Source organism: Colius striatus, unplaced genomic scaffold (genome assembly GCF_028858725.1).
Source record: "Colius striatus isolate bColStr4 unplaced genomic scaffold, bColStr4.1.hap1 scaffold_145, whole genome shotgun sequence".
NCBI lineage: Eukaryota > Metazoa > Chordata > Aves > Coliiformes > Coliidae > Colius > Colius striatus.
Window position 1 is genome coordinate 1 of NW_026908435.1, and position 25,261 is coordinate 25,261.

At 41.2% G+C, this 25,261-nt stretch overlaps 1 protein-coding gene across 8 annotated transcripts in view; it reads left to right on the forward strand.

Moving 5' to 3' along the window:
• The first annotated feature begins 3,712 nt into the window (after positions 1 to 3,712).
• The window catches only part of LOC104558149 (zinc finger protein 711), a 32,223-nt gene continuing 10,674 nt past the window's right edge, over positions 3,713 to 25,261 (forward strand). For 3 of the 8 annotated variants that reach the window (XR_009820957.1, XR_009820956.1, XM_062019746.1), the window contains exons 1-8: positions 3,713 to 3,911; positions 10,380 to 10,485; positions 11,907 to 12,437; positions 19,784 to 19,942; positions 21,525 to 21,671; positions 22,589 to 22,726; positions 24,134 to 24,181; positions 24,736 to 24,879. Coding sequence is in view for 6 of the 8 variants with exons in the window: in XM_062019746.1 (XP_061875730.1) it covers positions 10,407 to 10,485; positions 11,907 to 12,437; positions 19,784 to 19,942; positions 21,525 to 21,671; positions 22,589 to 22,726; positions 24,134 to 24,181; positions 24,736 to 24,879 (1,246 nt within the window). In the remaining 2 variants the exon portion in view is untranslated. Of the gene's footprint in view, positions 3,912 to 8,391; positions 8,561 to 10,379; positions 10,486 to 11,906; positions 12,438 to 13,632; positions 13,692 to 15,849; positions 15,968 to 19,783; positions 19,943 to 21,524; positions 21,672 to 22,588; positions 22,727 to 24,133; positions 24,182 to 24,735; positions 24,880 to 25,261 lie in introns of those variants that run through there. The other 5 variants (XM_062019747.1, XM_062019748.1, XM_062019749.1 and 2 more) reach the window with 5 other exon arrangements.

Genomic DNA, 25,261 nt, shown 5'->3' on the forward strand with positions numbered 1-25,261 from the left:
CACTGAGGCATGAAAAGTAAAAAGACTGTCAATAGTTCTAGCAGTACTTTTCTCTTAGAAAGCACCTTTCCTTTGAGACTTGGGTTCCAGTTCTCCTCCTTCCACCACTTTATAATTCAGACTTACTAAAGCTTCATGGAAAGTTGCTCCTATCTGTTTCATGTACAAATAGTGTGATGTACAGAAAAATTAAGTTATTCCAGAACGTAGAAAGTCGTTTATATAACTAAGTGTTCTAGCAGGCTTCCCTCCCCCCTTAAACAACTGAATGATTTATGGTCAGATATATTTACTATAAGGCCTTTCTGTGCCTAAAAAATCAGCCTCACCAAAATTGCTAAATGCATTAGTCAACTACCAATGTCTTTCTGGCCCAGCTCTTGATAGATCAGTATTTTGGAATTACAGATGATTTATGTGAATGAGCCTCCTGGGTTATTTCTGTGCAAGAGGTACCAATCGGTAGAAATTATCAGTAAAACCCAGGCATTTCTCTTCATGATGGATTTTTTAAAAAGGCAAAATGGGTATATCTTACTGTGAAAAGAAAACTCTTAACATTTTGCAAAAGGAAAACTTATAGTTCAGAAAAGCGTACGCTTCAACTGCAGAAAAACATTACAAAGGTGAGGTCTTCAGTGTGGCCTACTCTAGGTGGTCCTGCTCTGGCATAAACAATCAAGAAAATAAGATAAATACAGGATTTTCCTTCCAGATAGTAGTTTTGGTTATAGCTTAATCAAAAAGGATGACTACAGGGTCAAAAGAAATGCAAGTGGCCATGTCTGGCCGTGTTCTGTCTTCCTCAATTATCTTGTGATTTCTTTGGTTCTCTTTTTCAAGCCACAAGAACTTCATTAAAAAAACCCAGACCAAATACCTCAGTAACAACAGAATGTTCTGCTGTTGCTGCTTTCTAGCTGGCTCCACTGGAATGTTTTTAAATGTTTCCAAACTTGTTTTGGTTTCTGCACAAGAAGTCTTAATACATTCAGTTATCTGCATGAAAATCGTCTCCCAAAGCTATCGGTGAGCACACATTCAGAAGAAGCACATGCATTCAGATATTAAAAGAAATACATAACTCTAGTTTGTTTAGGTACAGATTATTTTAACAACAAGCATGCTGGAGGGTGTATGTCATTCTGCTGATGTAATTATAATCTCTTTACAGAAATACCAAGTCCCAGTGCTTCTGCTATCCGAAATGTTTTGGAACGCTGCATGATCCACACGCTGAGCAATCATAAGACCTCGTGGGTTGGGACAGAAGGGTAACAGCCATAACTATTAGAAAGCACTGAAAGTTATTGCAAAGAAAAGGTAGAGAAGATAATTGTAAACCAGAACATGATATTAACATCCCACCTTCTTGTGAATACCTGACTTAGAGTTTACATAGCTGCTTGTAGGTACTGCTTAAATTGTTGCACATCTATTGAGACACTGGCTTCGTGATTAACCACGTCCTGTGCCTTAATGACAAGCACCTACCAAACCCCCTGCCCTTTCTCAGAGGAAACTCACAAGAAAGGGAGAAAAACAGGAAAAGCGCGGTAAGGGGCTGCATTTTTTCCTGTTTCTCAGAAAGGCTTCTGAAAGACAGCTTGTGCCAGGTATGGCTTTTGTTTTTCAGTGTCCATTTGATTCCTTTATTTGTGATGTTTGCTCCCTTCCGTGTCATGATCCCCCTCCACATGCCTATGAGCTGTGGGTACAAATCGAATGTTATCAGTAGAGCGATGAACTTTTCTTGACTAGAATGATGGAGATTCCTCAGGGCATTGTAGCACGCAGATCCTATTGTGCCCTGACTTTGCTTTGTTTTTCTCTTTCAAGAAATAATGTTTAAACAAGTTACATACAATTTTGAATAGTGTAGTAAGAATCTGTATTCTTGTTACACCTGCAGAATTAGGTAGAAGAGGAGGCTCCACTCCAGTGAGTGTATCTCACTGACACTAACAGCATTGTACAAACATAACCAAGGCACTTGGCTTCCTGCTACCCCAGGATATACCAAATACTGAAGCGTTCAGTGACGGAGCATTCCTGTTTCCCTGATGCCAGCTTTGATATTTGGATTCCTGTGATGTTGGTGGGATTTTTTGTCCCATGCTTCTGACCAGTGCTTTGATTTTTTTCTAATGGCTGCCTCCTTCTACAAATTTTCACGTTGATCTGATGTTGAATGTTGTGTCACACTTGGCAATGGCCTTGTGGTTGCTTATTTTACACTCATTTTGCTTTTGAGATTTCTATTGGTATTACTCCAGAGGACAGAATCCAGCACAGATGGGATTTTGTTGAAGAATGGGATAATTAATCTATCTGTAGTTCTGCTTTTCTGATTATATCACCTTGTGAGAGTCTGTTCCACGATTTTACTAAGTATCAAGTTATGTGATTACCTTTTTCAGGTATTTTTCCATAAATTGCGTTGATCAGTTAGACATTCTGATGAGATTCTGATTTAAATCTTTTGCTAGAGCTGGAACAACCCCCTGCAATGGTTTTAATACTGTATTTACCTTGGTGTGTTAACCCCACTATTCTATTGCTTACCCCTCAAGAGAAAGCAAAGGGGAGAGGGGTCAAAAGGAGGAGAGGTCTCCAAGTTCTTTGCTAAAGAGGTGAAAGTCTAGGGATAAGAATAGTTGAGGAATTACAAAAGAAAAAAACCCTGTAACTTTTTAACTGCAATTTGTAATTGTGTGGCGCAAACTGAGATTTAGCTGCGTGATTTTGGTACCTAAGCATTGTTCCCTATGCCATTTTGCTGCTCTCTGGCATTCCATCTGATATCCCACTGCTGCTTTAGGAGTGGGCAAGTCTTCTGTAGGTTATTCTATTGGCCATACCCATTTCGGACATCCTGTTGGACATGGAGGCAACTGAATCCTACTGTCCCAACAACAAAAGTACTGCCAAATATAAGGCAAAATTTTATGAAACATTCATTTCTATGAGTTACCTGTATTTTCACCAGAAATAGTATACAGTATAATCACGCCAATTCTTTATTTCTTCTTTGTTTTTGCTAGAGCTACCCATTTTTTAAGGAATCATACCCAAAATGATGACAACAAAAAAGTGAGGAGGGTACTGTGGCTTCTGCCAGCAGTTTCCTTCTGATTACCACGAGTGTCAGGATTTTCTTGTCTTTATTTTATCCTTGAGGCCAGTGGTAGGGGCAAGAATGTATTTTAAATACCGACCGCAGGGTCTGTAACGAAGCAAAGGCAGCCACAGCTGCCCAGTCGTGGTGCCTTCATCTTTCTTGTGGAGGCTGCGGTGGGGAAGGACAGCGGCGCAGGGCCAGGCCGGAGCGATTCCCGGTCCCCTTTTGGAACCCTTCACGCGCGCCGCCGCTTTTGCCTTTTCACTCTCCCCGAAATGGCTGAAATTCGACGCAGGGCGCGCGCGGGGCAGCAGCCGCCCTCACGGTGCTACCGGCTGCTCCTCCTGAGGGGATGGGGCGGCGGGGGAAGACCACGGCACGGTTCCGTAGGGCCTCCCGGGCACCTCACCGACGTTCCCTCGGGAGACGGCAGAGCGGCGGGCGCGCGGCGGTCCCAGCGCCGCCGTGGGCGGGTGCGGGGCGGCGCGGGGCCGTGGCTCCCCCCGCGCACAGGCGCGCGCGGCGCGGGCAGACTGAGGGCAGCGGCCTCGGCGCGGCGGGTGCGCCTGCTCGGCGCGCGGTGACGGCGGCGAGCGGGCGGCGGGGGGGGAGGGGAGCAGGCCGCGCGCGCTCGCGCCCCGCCGCCCGGCCCTGCCTGTGATTGGTGCAGGCCCGGACCCGGCGGACCCGAATGCCAGGCCGCGGCGGCGGCGGAGTCCGGCGGCCCGAACCGCCCCCCCGCCGGGCCCCAGCCCGCGGCGCGGCCGCCCGGCGCCGGGGACCCGCACAGGTGAGCCGAGGCGTCCGAGCCGGGCCAGCGGAGGGGGGGTGGGGGGGTATGGGGAACAATGGCGGTGGCTAGGCCTCACCGCAGGCCGCGCCCGAGGCCCGGCAGCGCCGCCCCGGCCGCCGGCCGGCCCGCCCGCGGCTTCCCCCCCTCCTGCCTCGGCCGGATCGGCGAGCCTCGGCGGCCGCCAGCGGCTGCTGCGCGGGGCGGGCGCGGGCGGGCGGCGCCGGCGGACCCTGCGGACGAGGGGCCTTTTTGGGCGGCCAGAAAATGGCGGAAAACAAGATGTCGTCCGGCGGGGCGGGGAAGGCTGCGGCTTGGCTGGTCCGCCGCGCTGCCGGGACAGGGGTTATCTCCGCCTCCCCGTCCCGCCACCGCCGCGGGGCGTCCGGCTGCCGTTGCCGCGGCCGCGGGGCAGGAGCCCGGCGACGGACCGGGGGACGCAGGTGGGGCCGCTGTGCCGAGGCGCGGCCGCGGGGTTGCGGCGGCCCCTTCCCTGAGCCCCCGCCGCGGGCGGCAGCCCCCGGGCGCGCCGCCGCCCAGCGCCCGACACGAGCTCCTTTGTCTCCGCGCTCCAACTCCTCTTTCTGCCGCCACCTCCCCGGGAGCGGCCGGACCGCTGCCAGTTCTCCGCGCCGCACCTCCGCCCGGCCCCAGGGATGGGACGTCCGGGGCCGCCGCCGGCCGCTCTGCGGTTGGATCGAGCGGGTGCGGGCGGGGGGAGGCTCCGCGCCCGGGCCGGCACTGCGGGCGCGCCCGCCCCGCCACCGCCGCGCTGCCGCCGCCCGGCGGCGCGCCCGCCCCGCGAGCACGCGCGGGAGGCCTGCGCTGCGCTGCGCTGCCCTGTGCGGCGCTTCCGCGGCCGCGCTGCCCCTGCGCGGCCCCGTGCACCGGCGAGTTGCCGGGGCGGGCGGCCGCGGCGGCCCCTTCTCTGGCCGCGATTTGTAGTAAGGAAAGTTTGGTGCTGCTGTGGATGTAACACGCTGATGTAAATTCCTCTGTTTTGTTAATTTATTACTGCGTTGTTGGCAGTAACACAACATCCAGTTCCCTTGGTTTTGTCTTTTTAAATGGGTTTAGAGTGTAAGTTTTCAGGGGTGCTTTTATAGGTGAACACAATAAAGGACTTTAAAAGGGATGTATTAGTTTTTCATACCCGGTCTTTTTGTGAAGGGTTTGTATTAACCTGCACACTCTGTTATGAATTGGGTTCTTGTGCTTAAGATACCCACATAAGCGGGCTCACTGCATTTCTGCTGATTGCTGCATTAAAAAATAAAGAGACAAAAACAAACAACAAAGCCCCAAACCCTGAAGTATCTTCAGGGAAGGATAATTCTCTTGTTATCTTCTGGAACTTGAATGTTAAGAGATAAGACACTTAGAAAACATCTGATTTGGATTTTTCAGCTACATGTGAATTTACTGTGTTGCGTTGTTCTGTATCTAACGGTGGTCCTTTTGGTTTACTCGAAATGCTATATGCAGCTTACAAATATTTAAGACATCCGACAAAGTGTGATGTTGTGTTTTACTTGATTGTGTGTAAACGAGTTAAATATTATTTAGAAGAAATTCACTATTTTAAAGGAGTGCTTAAGGGCTGGCCATGCAAATACACTTTGTGTGAAAATATATCCCGTGAACCTACTGGGAATAATTGAACATGTAAACTGCAGAGGTGCTTAGCATTTGCAAGATCACCCTGTTTAGGATGTAACCAAATGTATTAAATACCAACTCTTTATTTATGTTGATTTATTAAGTTGTACTTTGCGTTCTGTGGCAACAATGCCTGGAAGTCAGTGCGATGATTAGGACCTTCACTGTACCTCTAGGTACAAGAATGACACCTTCTTTTCCTGGGAAGACTAGAGCTACTGTAGCATTGATTTTATTTCCCCCCTCCTTCTTCAGTTACTTTTTTGAGGATGTCTCAGTTTAGGATGTTTTCTGAAAGTTTACTCAAAGAAAACTAGAATCTTAGTGGCTATTTTATGATACTTTTACAAGAAGAGTAAGGTAACAATAAATCAATGTGTATCCTGAGAGCAATGTTTGTAAGAGCCTGGGCCTTTACCAAGTTTTTCAGTTGAATGTTGCTATTATAAGTAGTGTTCTTAGCTAATCCCTAACTGCCAACATTTAGCTTTGACTTAAGGAAATAACTGATTACAGTAGTAGCTTACGGTTATGACCCCACCTATATACAAAGAGGTCATACATCCCTTTTTTTACTCTGAAGTTCATTGCCTGGTCTCAGCTGAACCCTGTCTAAGGAAGACCTTTGGCATAAAGTACTGAAATAGGTTAAAATCTGCCTCCTCCTGACGCTAGTTACCAAACTACATTTTTCAAAAAACCATAGCAGTATCAGATACATACATATTTTTTAAATTTGGGCTTGAGACACTGCTATGGGAATCTCAGTTTAGGTTCCATGAAATTCTGCATTTGGGGATCTGATGGTAACCTGCTGCTTCTTGGTACAAGTCAGCATGCTGCTTTTTTTTAATCGATGAAAATATGAGTGGAATGTTGTAATATTATTTTATTGGCATGAAATAAATACTGTGAAAATAAAGCATTTTCACAGTATTTTCTTGTAAATGGAGGATAAAGGGAATTGAGAGGAAAAACCTGAGATCTTAATAGAGGCAAGAGAAGTATGGTTATGTTTAAGATTATGACAGTATACAGAATTATAGCTCTCTGCCTTATTTCTCTGTCCTGTTTTAAAACATGATAGGACCACTTCCGTGGTTGGATGGGGTGTATAACATGTTGTGGTTCAGAAAGAAGCTGTGAAGAATGACAGATAATCACCGTACTATATTTTTGCTCTTTCCAGTAATAAGATTTGCATGCATATGTAGTATATGAAACTATATCACCTGCAGCACAGAAACCTATGAGCAAAAATAAGAAGTTGTGGCGGAGTTGTGGCCCACATCTGTGTTATTTGTTCCAGCATTAGCAGCAAAGGTTTTCCTGCCATTACAACATTCCTTTTTACATCTAGAAATGTAGATGTAAAAAAATAACCTGTGATTGCATCTTTGATGAAAGTCTGTCCTTTGTCTGCATCAAGGACTTAGAGGCGTACACTTTGGTGCTGGCTGGATGACAGCTGCATCAACTCAAATACAACTCCAGCATCATTATTGCTTTTGTGTCGCCATCCATCTCTGCTTTGAGTGGAAGTTTAAGGTACTTGTGGTACTACATGCACAGAAGGTGCCATCCCATAACTTTGTTAATTTTTACAGTCCTGTTAGCTGCTGGGAAAATAGTCCTTTTAGTGGTAATTTGCTTTCCTTGCAGAAATTTAAGTTAAAATTGTAGTCTGATTGAATTTTTTGTGTAGCACACTATGTAATGTAGTTGGGCATTTAATTGTATAATCTGGAAATAAATTGCTTATTGAGAAGGAAGAAGAATGTAGCATATTCTTCCTGTAATCTCAGATTGATATAATTTAAGATAATTTTTCATATCCATTCACATTGAAAAAGAATGATGATCTGAGTGTAAAGGCTATGGGCAGGAAATTGAGTGGGATTGCATTAATTCTGAAGTTGCTCTATTAAATTAGCCATTTCTGGTCTAGAGCTGTATCTTATTTTGTAATAGCAACTATTAGTCAGCTACCAGAGAGTTTCAAATGGCTGTGACAATAAGTTAGGAGTGACAGAACATTGCACTGAAGTTCTGAAGCTGCCTTATAGTAGTGAAAGAATTTGATTTTGGAGCTAAAACTTAACACTACATTCAAATTTGATTGTATGGGTGGAATTGGGTTAGTGACTGATTACTTTCCTCATTGACAATGTCTAACTTGTGTTTTTGTAATAATTGCTGATCTGTGGACAGAATTTAGCTCTGTTATGGAACCATCAAGAAATGACATGGGAGAATTCTTGTGGCTCTGCAAGCAGAACATTACATTGTCATGGTCCCCAAGAATTAGTATTACAGGTTTAAAGACAGTTTGAGAAAAGTAGGTTTGAACAAATAATATGGGGAAGGAAGTATTGAAAGGATAGTAGTGACACTGGGTGAAATGAGTTCTGTGTTTCTTTTGTATTCTCAGTTTGAAAACTCCTTGGGGTAGATTAGTGGCTTTTGCTTGAGATTGCCAACATGGCAGACCGCTTGGTGCTTCCTTTGCTTGAGGATTTCAAGAGTTTAAAAAAAGGAATCATCTCTGCTCAGTTCCTTCCATGACAGTAAAGATGCAGAAAGCATGGGTTGTGTTTTCCAAATTTTTCTTCAAGATCGTTTGTTACTCTGTTTTATATTTTTTCATACAAAAAAACCTCCTGAAGATAAAATTGTACCCACCTGGCATGTGTATCTTGCATCTTGCCTACACAGAGTTAGGAGTTCTGCATCACCTGCTGAAGGCATTTAACATGGTCACTAGAAGAGAAGGCAAAGCACTGTAGCATCACAGTTGACTTTGTACATCCTCTCACCTTAGTGGCTTTCTGCCTGGTATGGATGGCAGCTGGAGCATCAGTTTCTATGTGCCGAGTGAGCCTGGTGCCCGGACACAGGGGGCATTCTGTGGGTCATCGCCAAGAACGCCAGTGCCTCTCTTCTCCATGGCCACTTGGCTTGGAACCAAGGACCCAGCTCTGTCAGTATTGGTGAGCTGCAAGTGTTACAGTGGATGTAATAACTGGTGTGACGATGCTTTAATGTGTACAGTTTTTAGTGTTTTAGGATGGACTCTAGTGTCAATAGAGCTTCATATTTTAAGATAAATTGAAATCTGCTGCAAAGTTTAGTTTATTTCTCGATCAGTTTGATAGTGTGAGTTGCATTAGGTTCTGGCTCTTTCAGGGTCCTTTGATTCTGGCTTAGAGGTATCTCAGAGATTTTAGGCATTTAAGCCATTTATGCTTACAGCTTGGCTTATTTTATTGCTTGCTTTCCTTGACTGTGTTAGCTCTTCACTCTGTTGTGGTCTCTCTGATTGCAGTAGGGTTGTCAAATATGCTGTAGCATGAAGTACTTGGAAGTTTTTATCATGTTTTAGATTTAGACACCTAGACTTAAATTCCTGCAGCAAGATAGAGGTCATTTTTCATGAGATACAGAAAAGCAAACTCAAGGTTAGTATTACAACAGTAAAAGTACCATATTTTTTGAGGCTTGCTTTTAAAAGCATTTGCATTTCTCTGTTCTTCTCTGCAGCACCTGAGTCCAAAAAGAAAATAAGCTAAAGATGTAACAGTTTACAAAGAGTTGGGGAGTCCGTTCTGTCAGGGAGGATCGTCTCTCCATTAGAGAGAGGCATATTGCAGATAGCTGCAGAGCACCAGCTTTTCCCTGGCAGCAGCAGTGAAGCAGCACAGAAGGGGCAGTGTTGGAAAATAAGATTTCTAGAATAACCTGACAGTTTTGAAATAAAATGTCAACCAATATGGATAGTGCAGTGCTAACGCTGCAATGGTAATAGAGGTGTCAGCACTGAAGTCTGTTACTGTGGTTTCCTCAGCAAATATCGTGGCAATGGAGACATTGAAATAAGTTGGCCTTTCCTATGCTTAGCTGTTGCCTGTTCTAATGGGTAGCTCTGCAAGTGCATGCAAATCTAATGGAGGGAAGATGAATATTTCTTTCAGGCCTTTTGTCAGACTTTTTTAATGAGGCAGAGGGAAACATACAGAGCCTCTGGAAGAGCAAGGCAGCTTTGGCACTTTTGTTCTTGTGAAGTCAGTGCATTATGTAGCATTTTAAAAACTTGCTTATAATTAAATGCGATGTTCAGTTAATTTAACAATTGAAAATTTGGTTTGAAACATCAGAAATATCAAATTGTGAAAGAATCTGAAAAGCTGGTACAATAAAATTCCCACCTTTCTTTGATGTCTCTCCACATCCATAATCACTGGTCTTGATAATTGGTTACTAAGAGTATGTACAGTCAGGGGTAGAGGAAAGGTGTGTAGTGCTAATAAATCTTATTGTGGTAAGGCATGTCTTTAGTAATAGTACAGGTGTGCAGTTGATACCCAACTTTTATTTCTTGCTTCTACAGACAGGTTAAGACAAAGTCGACTTCCTCCTTGACAAAGTTTGTGCTTTAGACAATAACTAGGTTCAGTTGCTCACCAACATGTTACATTACTTTGCTACTATGGCCCAGTGCTTCTGCTGGTATTGCAGATTAAATCTTTATAGTGGTTTCACTCACTATAATTGTTCTGATTACTGTACTGTTTTGGTTACTGCACTGTTTTGGTCCTACTTATTGGTGTAAACAGTTCAAGATTTTAGGTCCAAACTATGTAAAACCAAAAGAATAAAGCCAAAGGAATTGTATGAAGTACTGCATGCATTTTACTTGACGTTTTGTATAAATACTTCTCTGTCTTTGTCAGTGTGACACATGAATCCAGTAAAGCTGATCAACACAGTAACACCGTTCCCACATACATTCTGATTTTGCTTTTATTGCAGTTAACCTGTGAATCAACTTAGCTGAATATGGATCCAGGTGGTGGAAGTCTTGGACTGCAAACACAAGAATCCAAAATGCCTCACACTATGATTATGCAGGATTTTGGTAAACATTTTAACTATTAAAGATAATGAATGAAACTGATGACTTTTGATGTTTTTTCTATATGTTTATAAATGATAGCAAGACGTAGAGTTGACTAATACAATTTGGGGTGGTGTGCAATATGTCTTTGTATACTTTGGTTACTGATCTTGAAGTAGTCACTTATTCCAAAATACTGAAGTAATTCTTTGTTTAAAAAAAAAAAGAGTGAAGTGTGAGTCCCAAAGGCCTCCAAATAAGATAGAGAATGTTCAGCAGTTTCATGGTTCATGAAAATTTGGACATTCTGCTTGATATGACATGGACTCTTTGTTACCTCTCCAGTGTACAAGAGATGTAAATAACATCCCAGCTTTCCTGTACTTACCTGGATGAGTGTCTCCAGTTCAGAACTCTTTAGGGTGTTTCAGTAAATGTGAGAAACAGTGTCTTTGTGTGAGAACAGAAAATATTTAGACAATGATTTACAGATGTAGCTAAATCTGAGTGTTCACATGTGCTTAGAAGTGTTCTGTCAAGACCAGCAGTCATAGGAATGGTCCAATGCAAGAAAACTTGTTTCTGAATCCATTTAGATAGGACAGTTTTGAAGTTTTAAAGAAATTGCTCTCTTCCTTTGTGGGTCTCCAGTTCTGCGTGATGACAGGAGATGACCATGTCTTTGTTCTAATATGAATTAATATCCCTCAGAGTGTGCCAAAATAATTGCATTTGCAGTCCAATGCTGAATTTTATTCTTTTGGTTTAATTATGATAAGAACCATTTTGGTGAATGTTTTATTCATTAAGATTTAAACTGCTACGTATGTTCAGATAATTCACTGTGCACTCTTTTTTATGGATAGAAAAGTAGTCTGCAAGTGTGACTGGCCAGTCAAGTCTGTTAATGAAAACCAGCTTTCTGTGTCTGGCCATCCCTTGCAACGTGTCAAGTTGTTGGAAATTGTACTATAAATATTGCATACAACTGAGTATTTCTTTTTATCTTGGCCTGTGAAGTCTAAAGGATGAGAGTCCTTTTGTTGTAAATGTGTTGTTACCACACTTCAGTGTTGTGCAGAAATTCTGTGAAGGTTCAAATGGCTGCTGTAATCAAACATTTTCTACCTGGAATTTTAAAAAAGGATGAAATTGCAAAGTGGCCTGTAGTTTTTAACATACTAACACTGTAAAACCTAAATTTGGGGCAGACTCCACATTATGTCTTAAAGAAGTAGCATGTTGTGTTTTTCTTCATTAAAATAATACAGGCTGCTGTGGAGAGCCTGTATCAAGTGAAATGCAAAATGTGAGTTGTTGAAAAGTAACAGATTTGCACATCTGTATTTAACTTATCTGTCCAGTTATTCCATTCCATAGATAAGCTGATTGCTAATGCAATAGTGTTAACATTTTTCTCCTAATTCATAATTGTTTCATAGTGGCTGGAATGGCTGGCACTGCTCATATTGATGGAGACCATATTGTTGTATCAGTCCCTGAAGCTGTCCTAGTTTCTGATGTTGTTACCGATGATGGAATAACTCTCGATCATGGCTTAGCAGCTGAAGTTGTCCAAGGACCAGACATCATCACTGAAACTGATGTCGTAACAGAAGGTGTGATTGTTCCTGATTCTGTTTTGGAAGCTGACGTTGCTATTGAAGAAGCTTTAGATACCAGTGATCATGTTTTGACTTCTGATCTAATAACAGAGACTGTTAGAGTTCCTGATCAGGTTTTTGTGGCCGACCTTGTAACGGGCCCTGATGGACATTTGGAGCATGTGGTGCAGGACTCTGTGTCAGGAGCCAATTCACCTACAGTGGTTTCAGAAGAAGTTCTTGTAACGAACTCAGATTCTGAAGCAGTCATTCAAGCAGCTGGTACTGTTCCTGGCTCCACAGTGACTATAAAAACAGAAGACGATGATGATGGCAAAAGTACATCTGAAGACTACTTAATGATATCTTGTAAGTTAAACAAAGGTAGATTTAACAGGAGATTAGCTGAAGTGGAAGTGGTCTAGTGGGGAGAGGTTGCTAAAACTGGACTTTTGCTGCATTCTGTACTGTTGTCTGTTGCCCAGTTAATTCTTGGTGTCTGGATTTGGGTTTTCTTGATGAAAAATCCATTATTGCTGATACAGCAAGAAAGAGAATGACATTGATGCTGTTGAGTGAATGAGTGTGGATGTTTGTTCCTGAAACAAGATATTTCTGAAAGTTAAGAAAAATACATTGGGAAGTTAAACATCCCACATATTTTGAGTATAATACTTTGTTTTTAAACACACAGGTATATTGCCATGTTATGTAGATTCACGTAAAAATAATGTGATGGCTTTAAGCAGTAGAATCCAACAAAGAAACAGGTTTTTAAGGTACTTGACTCGAAGTTTTCTCTTATGTGTCCACAAAATACTATTTGTTCAACTGTATTAAAAATGACAATGGGCATTTTATTGAACGTTATGGTGTTCTGGACTGAACTTGTGTGCGTTAATTGATTGGCTTTGCAACACCAGAAAGTGGCTGCTCATTTCAGTTTCCACCCAGCACTCAACTCTGAGAAAACTCTGGTCCTATATTGTTGAGTGAGAGCTACTGAAAGGAGCTGAGGTATATTACATTTCTTCAGTGGTTAAATTACACAAGATACAAGGGGTTTTTTGTTACACAAATTTTATTAAATATGTGATAATTCATTTTTTTTGACTTCTCCAAACTAGTTACTGGAATGTGAGTAGGTCAAAACAGACTTTAATTAGTCAGAAGCAATATGTTAAAAAAACGGCAACACCGAGTGTGTCAAAGTGTCAGTTTGTTCACAGCAAGCTGCATTTATTTGAAGACAGAGGACATGACTGATGAGTGATTATAATGATTTTGATATTTCATAGCATTTATGTCCCTATGCAAAGTCCATTTTGGTATTTACTTTTTGTTCAGTATAGGATGGACAGCAATGATTTTTTACCTTCTATTATTAGTGTAATGCCATTTGTCACTAACAAGTCAGAAGGGGGTTTTTGGAAAACAAATGAAAAAAAAATCACTCTAAAAGCAAATTAGACCTACAAGAGAAAAATTCCTTTGTGTTTGTAAATAAAGGAACATCATTTCTACAGTCAGTTATTTCACTGAAAAAATTCCTCCTTTCTGACAGAGTACTTACGCTGAGTTGTATTCTGTAACTGCGGTATTTCCAACTGCACCTTTGTAATTGTAAGTAAAGCCATCTTTGGAATTCCTTCTAAGTTAGATACATGTGATTGATAATGATAATCACTGCACTTACACCAGAGCATCTTAAACTTTAAGTAACAGCTACCTGATGACCCCAGTCATGTCTGTTATAGTCATAGTTTTCTCAGGTGTTCTCAAGCCTGTTAATAGCTTTTGCAATGCTTTGAAGACAGTTTGAGACCTATTTTTTGACAGATTAGATTTATGTATAATCATGATATGCCTGAGTAATCTCCTTATTAATCTAGAATTTGGTTTAAGTAATAATTATACATAAGTTCGGGCAGTCATAGAATCATGGAGTTTTTTTAGGTTGGATGAGATGAACTTTAAGCTCATCAAGCCCAACCATTCCCCAGCACTGCCACAGCCACCACTAATCTATGTCCCCCAGCCCCATGGCTACAAAGCTTTGGAGTCCCTCCAGGGCTGAGGATTACATCAGGGCCCTGGGCAGCCTGTGTGGGGCTTGACAATCTTTGTAGTGAAGAGATCCTAATCTTAAACTCCCTCTGGCACAAATGGAAGCCATTTCCTTTTGTCCTATCATTTGTTACTTTGGAGAAGAGACCAACCCATCACCTCACTGCAGCCTCCTTCCAGGTGGTTGCAGAGAGTGATCATGTTTCAGCCTCCTCCAGACTGAACATCCCCAGTTCCCTCCAGCCACTCCCCACTGGACTTGTGCTCCAGCCCCTTCCCCAGCTCTAGTGCCTGTCTCGACATACTCCAGCCCCTCAGTGTCCCTCTGGGGCACAACACTGAACACAGCACTCAAGATGCAGCCTCACCGGTGGCCGGTACAGGGGGTCACTACCCTGGTCCTGCTGCCACACCAGTGCTGATACAAGCCAGGATGCCACTGACCTTCTTGGCCACTTGGGCATACTGCTGGCTCATTCATGTTCAGCTGCTCTCAACCATCCCCGGCCAGGTCCTTTCCCTCCAGATTTCCAGCCCTTCTGCCCCAGCTGATGTAGCCCACCAAGGTGCAGGACCCAGCACTTGGCTTTGTTGAACCTCACCCCATTGCCCTTGGCCCATCACTCCAGCCTGGCCAGGCCCTCTGCAGAGCTTTCCTGTCCTCACACAGACCAGCTCTCCTACCCAGCTTGCTGTCATCAGCAGACTGACTGAGGGGGCACGTGATCTCCTCATCCAGATCACTTATAAAAGTGAGATCTCTCGTCTCTGCTAAGTTTTCAGGCTGTTGCTCATGCCAGCTTAACCTAACAAAGTATCTACTAGTGATTTTTTTTTTTTTCTCGGCAAAAATGAGTCAATATTATTCAATTGGTTTTTGTTTATTTTCTTAAATGTCTTTAAAATAGCTCCAAATTTATTATCTTAATGAAGATAATCTATTATGTAGAATAGATAAGTGCCTTAGTTTATCAAGCAGTTTTAACCCCTTTTTATTTACTTATCTGTCAAATGTACAGTAAATAGAGTCAATACAGTAAAATTATGGTTTTAAAGAATCTCAGAATACTTTGCTGTCTTTTAATGAAATGTAACATCTGAAAAGGGGAGACTTAACATGAAATGATAGGTAATAGCCTTAGGGAATACCAGCAGCTGTTCTGTGGAACACATTTTAGAAACTTCTAAAATAGTGTATTTTCAGGTGTGAAGCTGAGTGTGGAATAGTAACTTACTCTTTTTTGGGATTTACAGTTTAAATACAGTGAAAGGTGATTTTTCACCATTTTAAGACATTCTCTTGTAGATATTTTATACACTACTCGTAATTATTTTTTATGTAAATACTGTTTGGAAAACAATAAGTTTGTCTTATTAGTTCTGTAAAGTAGCTGCATGTGGTTTAGTAGTGGGAAATTTTCACTCGAAGGTTATCACCACTCTGCAGTCTCAGTGCAGTTGAATACGTGTAAGACTTAAACCCCTTTTTTTGTATGCCATGGGATATGCGTGATCCCAGGTTTGAAATCCCCAGAGTACATGTTTGGAATGGCCTTGTTAAAAAGGGAATTAATACAAAATGAATGCACACGGTGTGCTCATGAACCCAGCCCGTCTCATAGTGAGGCGGGAACGTTGCGACCTGTACGTCCCGTTTAGCCTGGGAGGAGCCAGCACACGTGTAGCTTAAAGTGTGCCCTTTTTTGTTTTTCAGGTTTGCGATATTCAGACCCACAGGGGATTGCCAGCTCCCGATCCGTGTGTCGGCCCTGCATGCACTATGCTGCTGACCTCATACCCACCAAAGAACAACACTGGAGCTGGCTTTAGGGGTAAGGTACTGTTCCACCACCACCTCCTTTTTAGTCTATTACAGTACAGTGTTACATAACTTGCTAAACATTTTAATATTAATACTCCTATATTGTAACCTATGGGACATATCAGACATTAGAAACATATGGAAACTTGACAAAACCATGGGACTTATCTTGCCCTTGTGTTATCCCTACGGGCTCCTATGGTGGGTGTGATATCACCAGCATAGTGCATGCTGAGGCATCACATGAATTGGGAGCTGGCAATCCACGGTGAATCTGGACATCACACACCTGAAAACAGCCGAGTAAGGTAAGTTTAAAGTTGGAAGTGTGCTGAGTTTTCCTTTAAACCTTGTTTATTCAGGAGGATTCAGCATATATTTATAAAGGTTCTCTGTTGTGTTTTTTTCAGTTAATTTTAAGTGATGAGATAATAATATGTAGTGCTTCTGGTGGATGAGCCAGATTTAGAAGACACTTTCATATTCCATTGACATAAAGTAAGCATTCCTGTTCCTGAGACCTATCACTGGGAAAAGTCATCAAATAATTTAGCACTGATGGGTTAGCAGTCTGTGACTGAAATAATACTACTTGGATAATAGAATATTTTCACTGTCTGTTTTTTTGAAAAGTCATAATATTTGGAAACTTGACAAAGATTACATGTCCTGCCGTGTTGATTGTTTTCCTCTTACCTGAATGTGTCTAAAAATAGATGGAAACAACGACATTTACTTCATATAAGACAGCAATTCAAGCAGTAACAATCTCTGATTTGCTGATGTTTGTTATTGAAGTATTTGAAACAAAAGGCAAAATCTTACACATGACAGTCTATATCAGTATAATTTTCTCATTCCTCTCTATATTTTCCATATTTTGTTATATTCCACTTTTGCATTTTCAGAAGAGTGATTCTTGAAGCCCTGGATACACAGGCTTCCCAATATGTTTCCATCACTTGAGCTTAAATTGTGGAGACTGAAGGTCTTTGAAATTACACAGGATGATTGATGGTGTGGGAGTAACCACTAATTTTAAAAATCATGTTTTAAGTTTGCCCCTGGCTTTTTAGATTTTAAAGGATATTGAAAATTTGAGGGCTTTACTTGAAACAGTAAAACACAACATGTGACTGTAAAAACTGTATTTTACTTGATAGTTTTGGTTGAAAATATTATCCTAAAAATTGTAAAATAAAAAAAATCCACTTTTTTTTTCTTTCATATAGTCTTTGTTGTATTACAACTGATGTCCTGGTGAGGCAACTATCTAAGTTGTGTGGGTTTTTTCACCAGATAACATGGTGGTATACTGTCATTGTCACCTGATATTACTTAAATAGTTAGAAATTTTTGCCTTCAGGAAGACTTCTTATCACATGTATGTGATGGCTCCCCTATTTAGTAGGAAGCTGCTGGTGTTAGATAACCTCCTGGTACAGAAATGTTTATTTTTTGTTAAACCAATAATGTGTTATGTTTATAAAATTTATGAAAAAGTTGGTGTGGCTTGAGTTGCAGATTTGAAAATAATTCAGTAGTAATGTACCAATTCTAAGCCCACAGTAACAGTTTACAGGTAGGGATTTCTTCCATTCAGTCTTTACATAGCCCTGTGTTTGGTCAGCATGTCTAGTCACACAGCTCTATAGATGATGCCTCCCACCTTGCACTGTTAGTTACCTCCAGTCCTTCAAAGATGCAGACATGCAGTGGAAATGTTCATTGTCCTAAGTCATTTCTTGAAGACTATGTGTAACAAACTTGTAAAAACAATACAGAAAAGAGAATAGTCTTTAATAAGTTCAAGCACAGTAAATGTATGGAAATACTTTTTCTAAGGTCAATATCTTTAGCATCTTTCATGGTAGCAGAGGATGTATAGTCCTCTCTTCTAAAAACTCCTTCTGGCAACGTGGAAAATTCCAGTTAGCAGATGCAATCACACTCTCATGCTGGGTGTAAAGATACACTAATAACCTGCTGCCGGTAAACTTGAGTGTCCAATGAATGTGCCAGGTTCTCTGTGGTGACTTTCTTGTGCATGGTGTTCATTCTCTCACTGTTCTCACATTGTCCTGCAAGGTAACACCAGCACCACGCAGTACACGTCAGATTCTAACAGGTTAAAGTGTTGCTATTGCTGGCATTGAGATTAAAAAAACAAAAATTCTTTTCCTAAAGATTTTTTTCCCCCTAATGATCCAATTTTGTTATTTTTTCCAGCAATGCACTTATTACAAAAAAGAAACAACTAAAACATAGTGTTTTATTTTTAATGTTTTCCAGTTAATTTTCAGCAAAATACATAATTGTCAGAGGTTTTAAAACAAAATCAAACACTGATTTATATTTACCTACATTATATCTAGTCCTGACATGATCCAAGATTTGTCAAATAGAAATGAGATTCCTCAATGGGAATGAAGAACAATGTTGGATAGTTGTCTCTGTGGAATCCTGTCTGTGAGTAGGAAGAGCTTAGTCTGGTATTGCTGGGGTAAATTCCCACCCTGTGACAAGAAAGGCATCTGCCCCTTTTCTAGCAGGTTCTGAACCACCTCACGTAGCTCCAGCTTACCTTAGTACCCCCAGGCTGCAGCCTGAGGTATTTAAAGGCAGCTCTTCAAGAGCAGTCATTGCTGCACTGAAGGCAGGAAACTTGAAGAGGGATTTGATCTTTTGAGGTCCCTTGGAGCCCTTGAGATTGTGTTATTGGGAAGCACTGCAGCCATCCCGAGATAAGCCATCCTTTCCTCAGTCTCTCCACAGAATAGATGCTATTCACAAAACAGCTGTCATTTTAATATTAATTTTAGTGATTTTCTCTTACCTAATATGTGCATATTTCCATGTTATGTATGCAGTAAACTGGTATTTCCCCGAGAAGTGTTTCTTTCTGGTTTTGTTTACATTTTGTGTAATTCTCCTCTTCTGGGGACCTTGGTGGGTGTCCAGCATTGCACAGGTTTCTGTAGGCTATCTGCACAGGGGCTAATTTTATCCCTGAGAGAAGCATGTTGGCCATGCATACGTCGGAAAGATGCTTAGTGCAGTTGGCCTCCACCTTGGCAGTTTGGGGAGTGTATCTATGGATATCTGTGTCAGTAGCCTTTTTACCCAAATACTGTCACTTCCACACTTTTAACAGTTTGAATGTGATTTTTGTTGTATAAATAAAATTAGCATTTTGAAATAGACAAATAACATTTTGCATACACAAAGAATGAGTTAATGTCACATGGTATTTGGGTTTTTTGTCACTGCATATTTTAATCAGCTGTATGGCATACAACAATTCTTCATTCAAGTGATAAACTGGATAAAATAATGAAGATGTGCAAAATAGTGAAGATGTAGTCAAATTTTTATTTCACTGGGAACATACTCCATCAGTCTTCATAACAATTTCAACTATTGCATTTTAATCAGTGAAACTTTTGGGGACTCTTGACTGTAACAGGCAATTCTGGGTTAATTTTTAACATTTTTTATAGTTGTGTTTAATTTTATGCACTGATACATTTTTGCTTTCTAAGTATAATAGTTTCAGACATAACTGATTACCACCTTCTCTTTGATCACAAGCTCCCTCTTGTGTCCTTCATTCTGTAACTTGCTGTGCTTCCTGAGTTACAGTAAAATGAGTACTGAACTTCTGGAATCTCTTCTAAGTTTCTTGAGATGAACAGTTTTGTAACAGCTGTTTGTTAACACAAACCTTTACTGTGAGTGGGGATAATAGTGCAGAAATCATGCTACTGATTACTTTGAGTTTTGCAAAATGTATGTGAACTTCGTGGTTATTTTCTTATCTTTGCAGTGGATGATGTTGGAGAAAAATTGGATCATATAGGAAGCACTCCCTTGAAAATCAGTACCGAGGTGGCAAATGATGACGTTGCTAAAGACGATGGGTTCGGTTCAGAAGTTATCAAAGTATACATATTTAAAGCTGAAGCTGAAGATGATGTTGAAATAGGTACCTTTTAAATTTTATGTGTTCTTTCAGTAGTATGAAGTATGACAGGATCTTGTTGTTGTTTATTCTTAATTCCATGTAATCCACTGACTGGAATGTTTTGTAGACTGTAGCATTTGTGGAAGCTGCCTGTATGTGGTAAATACCGGGTGTGCCTTAGTCTGGAGTTCTGTTTTGATTAGCAGTGTTTATTTTCAGGCAACTTAAGCCCTAATGTAGAAGCAGTTGGGTGTCTGCAGCTGTTTTTCAGCTACTGCACTCTCCAATGTTACAAGACTGTGTGTCAGCACAGAAAAGCCTCTAGGGTGGATTCCTCTCATTGAACAGCCTTTGGTGGCCTAGATGAAGAGCAGGGGGAAGATTACTGGAGCTTTAGGCATACAGTCATTTCCAAACTGAGCTTAGAAACCCAGAATTGTTATGCAGTTCTCTTTTGCATAGGACGGATCCAGCACTTGAAGGTGCTTTGCAAGTGGAGGTGCAGCTAACTCAAGTTACACATTTAGCTAGGAGAAACTGAAATTCCATGTTTTGATTGCAGAAGGAGAGCTGCTTCTGTCTGTTTGAAGAAGGGATGTTTGGAAAAGTCTTCCATTTACAAAACACAGGGAGTGATGGGTCAATGTATTTGATTTGGATGCAGGCACTGATATTTTCCATTGTGACCATTAATTGCAGCAAACAAGGACTCTCGGTTCTGCTATAACCTTCAGCTTCTCTGCTCACTGTTCAGTTCCTGAGATACATGGTAGACTAAGCATCAATATTTATCTGCCACCTCTCTCTGACTCAAGCATCAATGTCAAGTTCCAGGTTGGAACTTGTTCTTTTGCTTCTGCTGAGTAAGTCAGTGGGCCAAAGCTTGTTAGTTACCCAGAGGAGGACTGTGTGGGTAGTTCTGTCTTCCTAACTTAATAATTTCCATCTTTCCAACTGTTAGTCTTCAGATTGTGTTTTCTCTAGGGATTGGGTGCAGCACCTTACATTGCTGCCACTCTTTCTCTCTGAATAGCATTTTCCTTGTTGAAGTCATTGCTGGATCAGCTCTTTCATAGTTTGTGAAGTGTGATGCCCGTGTAAGTTACTACTCAGTCCCATGTAATGACTCTGAGACACACACAATAGTCTTTGTAGGAAAAACTAACTAAGAATCGGGTTTTTGCAAGTGAAGAAATAGGATATTTCATGGAGTAGAAGAGGCATAAGAGTCAGCTCTTCACATCTCAAGGTAGAATTTAGAGGCTGTGTTCTGGGCAGGATGAGAACTACAGTCAGTTTTTTGGTGGGCATGGGCAGGTGTGTGTTTCCAGTCACACCTGAGCGCACTGCTAGAATACGTAAAAGGTTCTTGATCCTTCTGGGGAAGTAGCTGATCTGTCTTGAATTTATCAGGTCACACTGAGAGACCTTGTTTATTGTCTGCTCCAAAGCATGATTTTGTAGCAGACGTGGATGTAAAAACATCAAATTGGAGTTTTGTGAAATAGTTCTGTTGTAAATAAGAAGAAAATATTTCAGTCTGAAATGAATCTTGTGGCTTTGTTTACATTTACTTAATGTGTTTAACTTCTTTTTGTTAAAGGTGGGACAGAAATTGTCACTGAGAGTGACTTTCACAATGGACATTCTGTAGCTGGAGTAATTGAACAAGGAGGTGTTGGTAGAATGCAACGAGAAAAAATGGTTTACATGGCTGTTAAGGACTCTTCTCAGGAAGATGAAGATATTAGTAAGCATAATAAGAAACATTTTTGTTTCTCATGCTGTTTTGTACAACAGTGTAACTCCATTCTCAAGGACTTCTTTAATTTTTCTGAGGGATTCTTTGTGGGAATAAAGAGCTGGTAATTGGCAAAAGTGACCTTCAGGGTATGAGACTGGTTGCTGGTGAATGAGCTAATGTTCCAGAATGTTGCGAGTGTGAGAAGCAGCAGCATGAGAGTGGAAAACGGGCAAAGCCTGAAGGTCAGCAGGATGTAAAAGCAAAAACAGATACTGTGTAACTTGGACAATAAATTAGGGGCTTGCATACAGCGGGGCAGCCCTTGCTCATGGCAATGCTCCCTGTTCAGCCATCCTGAGTGGGTTTAGTGTGTTTCAGTGCATCACCTCAACCCCAGCTGGCCCGAGACCGGCATTCTTCATCATGAAGTAGTAGAAAACTAAGCTTATCTTCCCTAAAAATAAAAAGCAGGCTGTAATTATTTTAAAGTGATGTGGATAAATGCACTTTGTGCATGCTGTATGCAATCATTTCATTATTTGTGTTAGATTTAACATGTCCATGGATGAAGTTAATGAGGTTAGTCAAATTTCCCCTTTTTCTGTTTTCCTGCTGTGAATTGCCTTGTTTCATCAGCTTTTTGGCAAAGTGGCAAATAAAAGTCATCAGTTACAAGTTTATAAGTTGGTAGGCTTGAATTTACTGTGGTATTTGGTTTGCATTTATATTTATTGATATGTGTTTTCTCTCTTTAAAGAATGTCTGAGTAAACAGTGATCCCCTAAGGGAAGGGATGGTTCTGAATGTCAGAAGGAGAAAAGTAATTTCTGACGGGTATCAGTCAGAGGGAGCACAAATTCAATGAAGGGAAGTTTAGTATGAGCAGAACAAAATTAAAGCTTTATTCTCCTCCTTTAATCCAGGCTGTGCAGAAATAGCAGATGAAGTTTATATGGAAGTTATTGTAGGTGAAGAAGAAGCTACATCACTTCCAGAAACACAGCTTGAAGACTCTGGCGTGAATAAAACCTTTGTCCCTGTTGCTTGGGCTGCTGCTTACGGTAGGAATCTGTATGTTTATTTTCTGAAAGTCCTTTCTATGATTTTCTCCCAAGTCCAGCTTCCAGAATCTCTGTGTGAATCTGATAATCTCTCACCATGTCCTAGTGGTTTGGAAATGGCTCCTTCTGATCTGTTAGCAGTGTCAGTTAGTGGAGTTAGTAAAACGATGTGAAAAGTCAATTTGACATCATTTATGACCTTTCACACGTGAGGTCCTTGGGTTTTTTGCAGATCCATGTGAAGAAAACAACTCCATTTTACATCAGTGGGATTTTTTCCAGTCCTGTCCTGTCAAACAGTTAGAGATTGCTTGAGTGGCTGTCTGTCTTCCATGTAATGAATGGAATGCTATATGTTGGAATTTTCTGAAGTAGAAAGGAAAATTTTGGTACTGTTCTGAATTCCAGCTCAGGTGTACAGAATGTGGGGCGTTTAATGATTAAGTTGGCTGTTGAAGATCTTACAAAAACAAGAATAGCCTTAAATATTGTACATTGGCTCAGAGGAAGGGGGAAAAAATTCCAAAGGGAATAGTAGGGATAAATGTATAAACGTGTTTCTAATCATTTCAGTTTCTTTACCTGTTTGAAGTCTGTTAGTCCTTCAGGTTAGAAACAAAAAGCAAAAAGGTAATTTGTACTCTGCAGCTGTGCTTCAAACAGTAGAAGTGTCTTATCAGGATATATTGCAAATTCTGAATATTCTTTTCTTTCATATCCTATTCTCTGATTTTTGGCATGGTGAATGTGTATTCAGAGGATATCGGGTCTTCCATGCTTTATGTTACAATGAAATAAGCAAGGCAGTTAAAATTCATCGTTGTAATATCTCTGAGGGCAGTAGTTGGGCTGACAAAGTGGTTTAGAACCGCAGAGCCTTGGCATATGGCAGTTAGCACTTTTCAATCCCAAATGGGGAATACACTTTTAAGATATTACTTCTCCAACTCCCAGAATTTTGTAGTACCTCATGTAGCTGAGTGCTGAGCAGCTGATAAACTCCAAGTCGTCATATCTGCCTGGTTCTATTCCAGAGAGACAAAGTACTTTGATCTGAAGAACAAATGGTGGGTTTCAGATAACCTCGTTTCTGGGTTGATATCTGAGGTTATATGTGAGGATAAAAGGTTGCAGGAACAAGCATGTTAATTATGAGAAGCAGGACAGACAGCATGGTAAGCATGCAAATGCAGGTTTAGTGGGTGTCAGCTGCTCACAAAGATGTGCTTTTGTTTCCTGGGACTCAAAATTGCAAGACTGAACTGACTGTGAACTGAACATCTCGTTTGGATAGCCTTCATCTGTTACTTGTTAGCCAAGTTAGTTTTCTCTCATTATCAGACTTTCAAAGCCATTGCCTTCAAAAAGAATTGTGATTTATAATGACTAAAATACCATTTTCTGCAGGAGATGAAAGAAGGCTCCCCAGAAGATACGAAGATGGTCAAGCGGCAGGTAAGAAAGTGTAACTGTGCTTGGCACAGCATTAAAATACACTTTGGTGTGTCAGTTCTCCTGATCGGTGAATGCAGAGAATTATCCTTGAAGTATATAGGGAAGGACTGCATAGTCTTTCAGTACTGTTTTGAAATGAAAACAGTTCCAGGTGTGTTGTAGGCCTTCTGAGTGGGTGGGGAAGTTGGGAGGATCTGCCAGGTTTTTTAATACAGTTTTGTAATCAAGAAAGGAGATGGTGGAGTTGTTGAGAACAAAACCAAGTTAAATAAAAGGAAACAACCAGCATAACTCCTAATAAAATTAATGTCTTGAGAAGCATGATAAATTGAGGAATATATTTGGAGAGGAATCAATGTTCAAACAGTGATATTCTTGACTTTTGCCAGGAAGGATAGATAGTGCTTTGTATTGGCAATCTTTTTATATATGTTCGGTGTAGAGGAATGGGCAGTTTAAAATGAAAGTAGATACGCTGCTGTGCAATTCCAGTCATCAGTCCCGGAGAAACAAGTCGTTTAAGGTTTTTTATGGTGTCTAATTTTTGTTTCTAGGAAATAACTTGGATACACGATTAGAAAACAAAAACGGTAATGCAACACAATACCTGCAGATTTGTGATAGCATTAGCACTAATAGAGTGCTAAAACAAAAAACCAAGAAAAGGAGGAGAGGAGAGGCCAGGCAATGGCAAACAGGTAAACACTATAGTTATGTGTACTGTCATGGAGTGGCACTTACTCCTGTACTATTCCTTTTTTTCCCCTAAGTTGATACAGACTTCAAAAATAGAAATGGTGATTTGCGTATTTCCTGTGTCCTTCCCCCCCTCCGGTTCTGTGCATAGAAATGTCGTGCTTTGTGCTCTTCAGAGTCAGTACACCTAGGGCTAACGCAATTCATTTGAATTTTGCAAGCTATCAGAAAATAATCGTGGTTATATTCACTGCATATATGCCATCACTGACCTGTTTGAGCAGTTTCTAAACCAAAACTATATAAACTATAGGTGCTGTGGATTGGTTGTTTTTAAACTACTGAACCATTCTGTCTGCTGCAAGTGTAAGTGCATGAATCTGA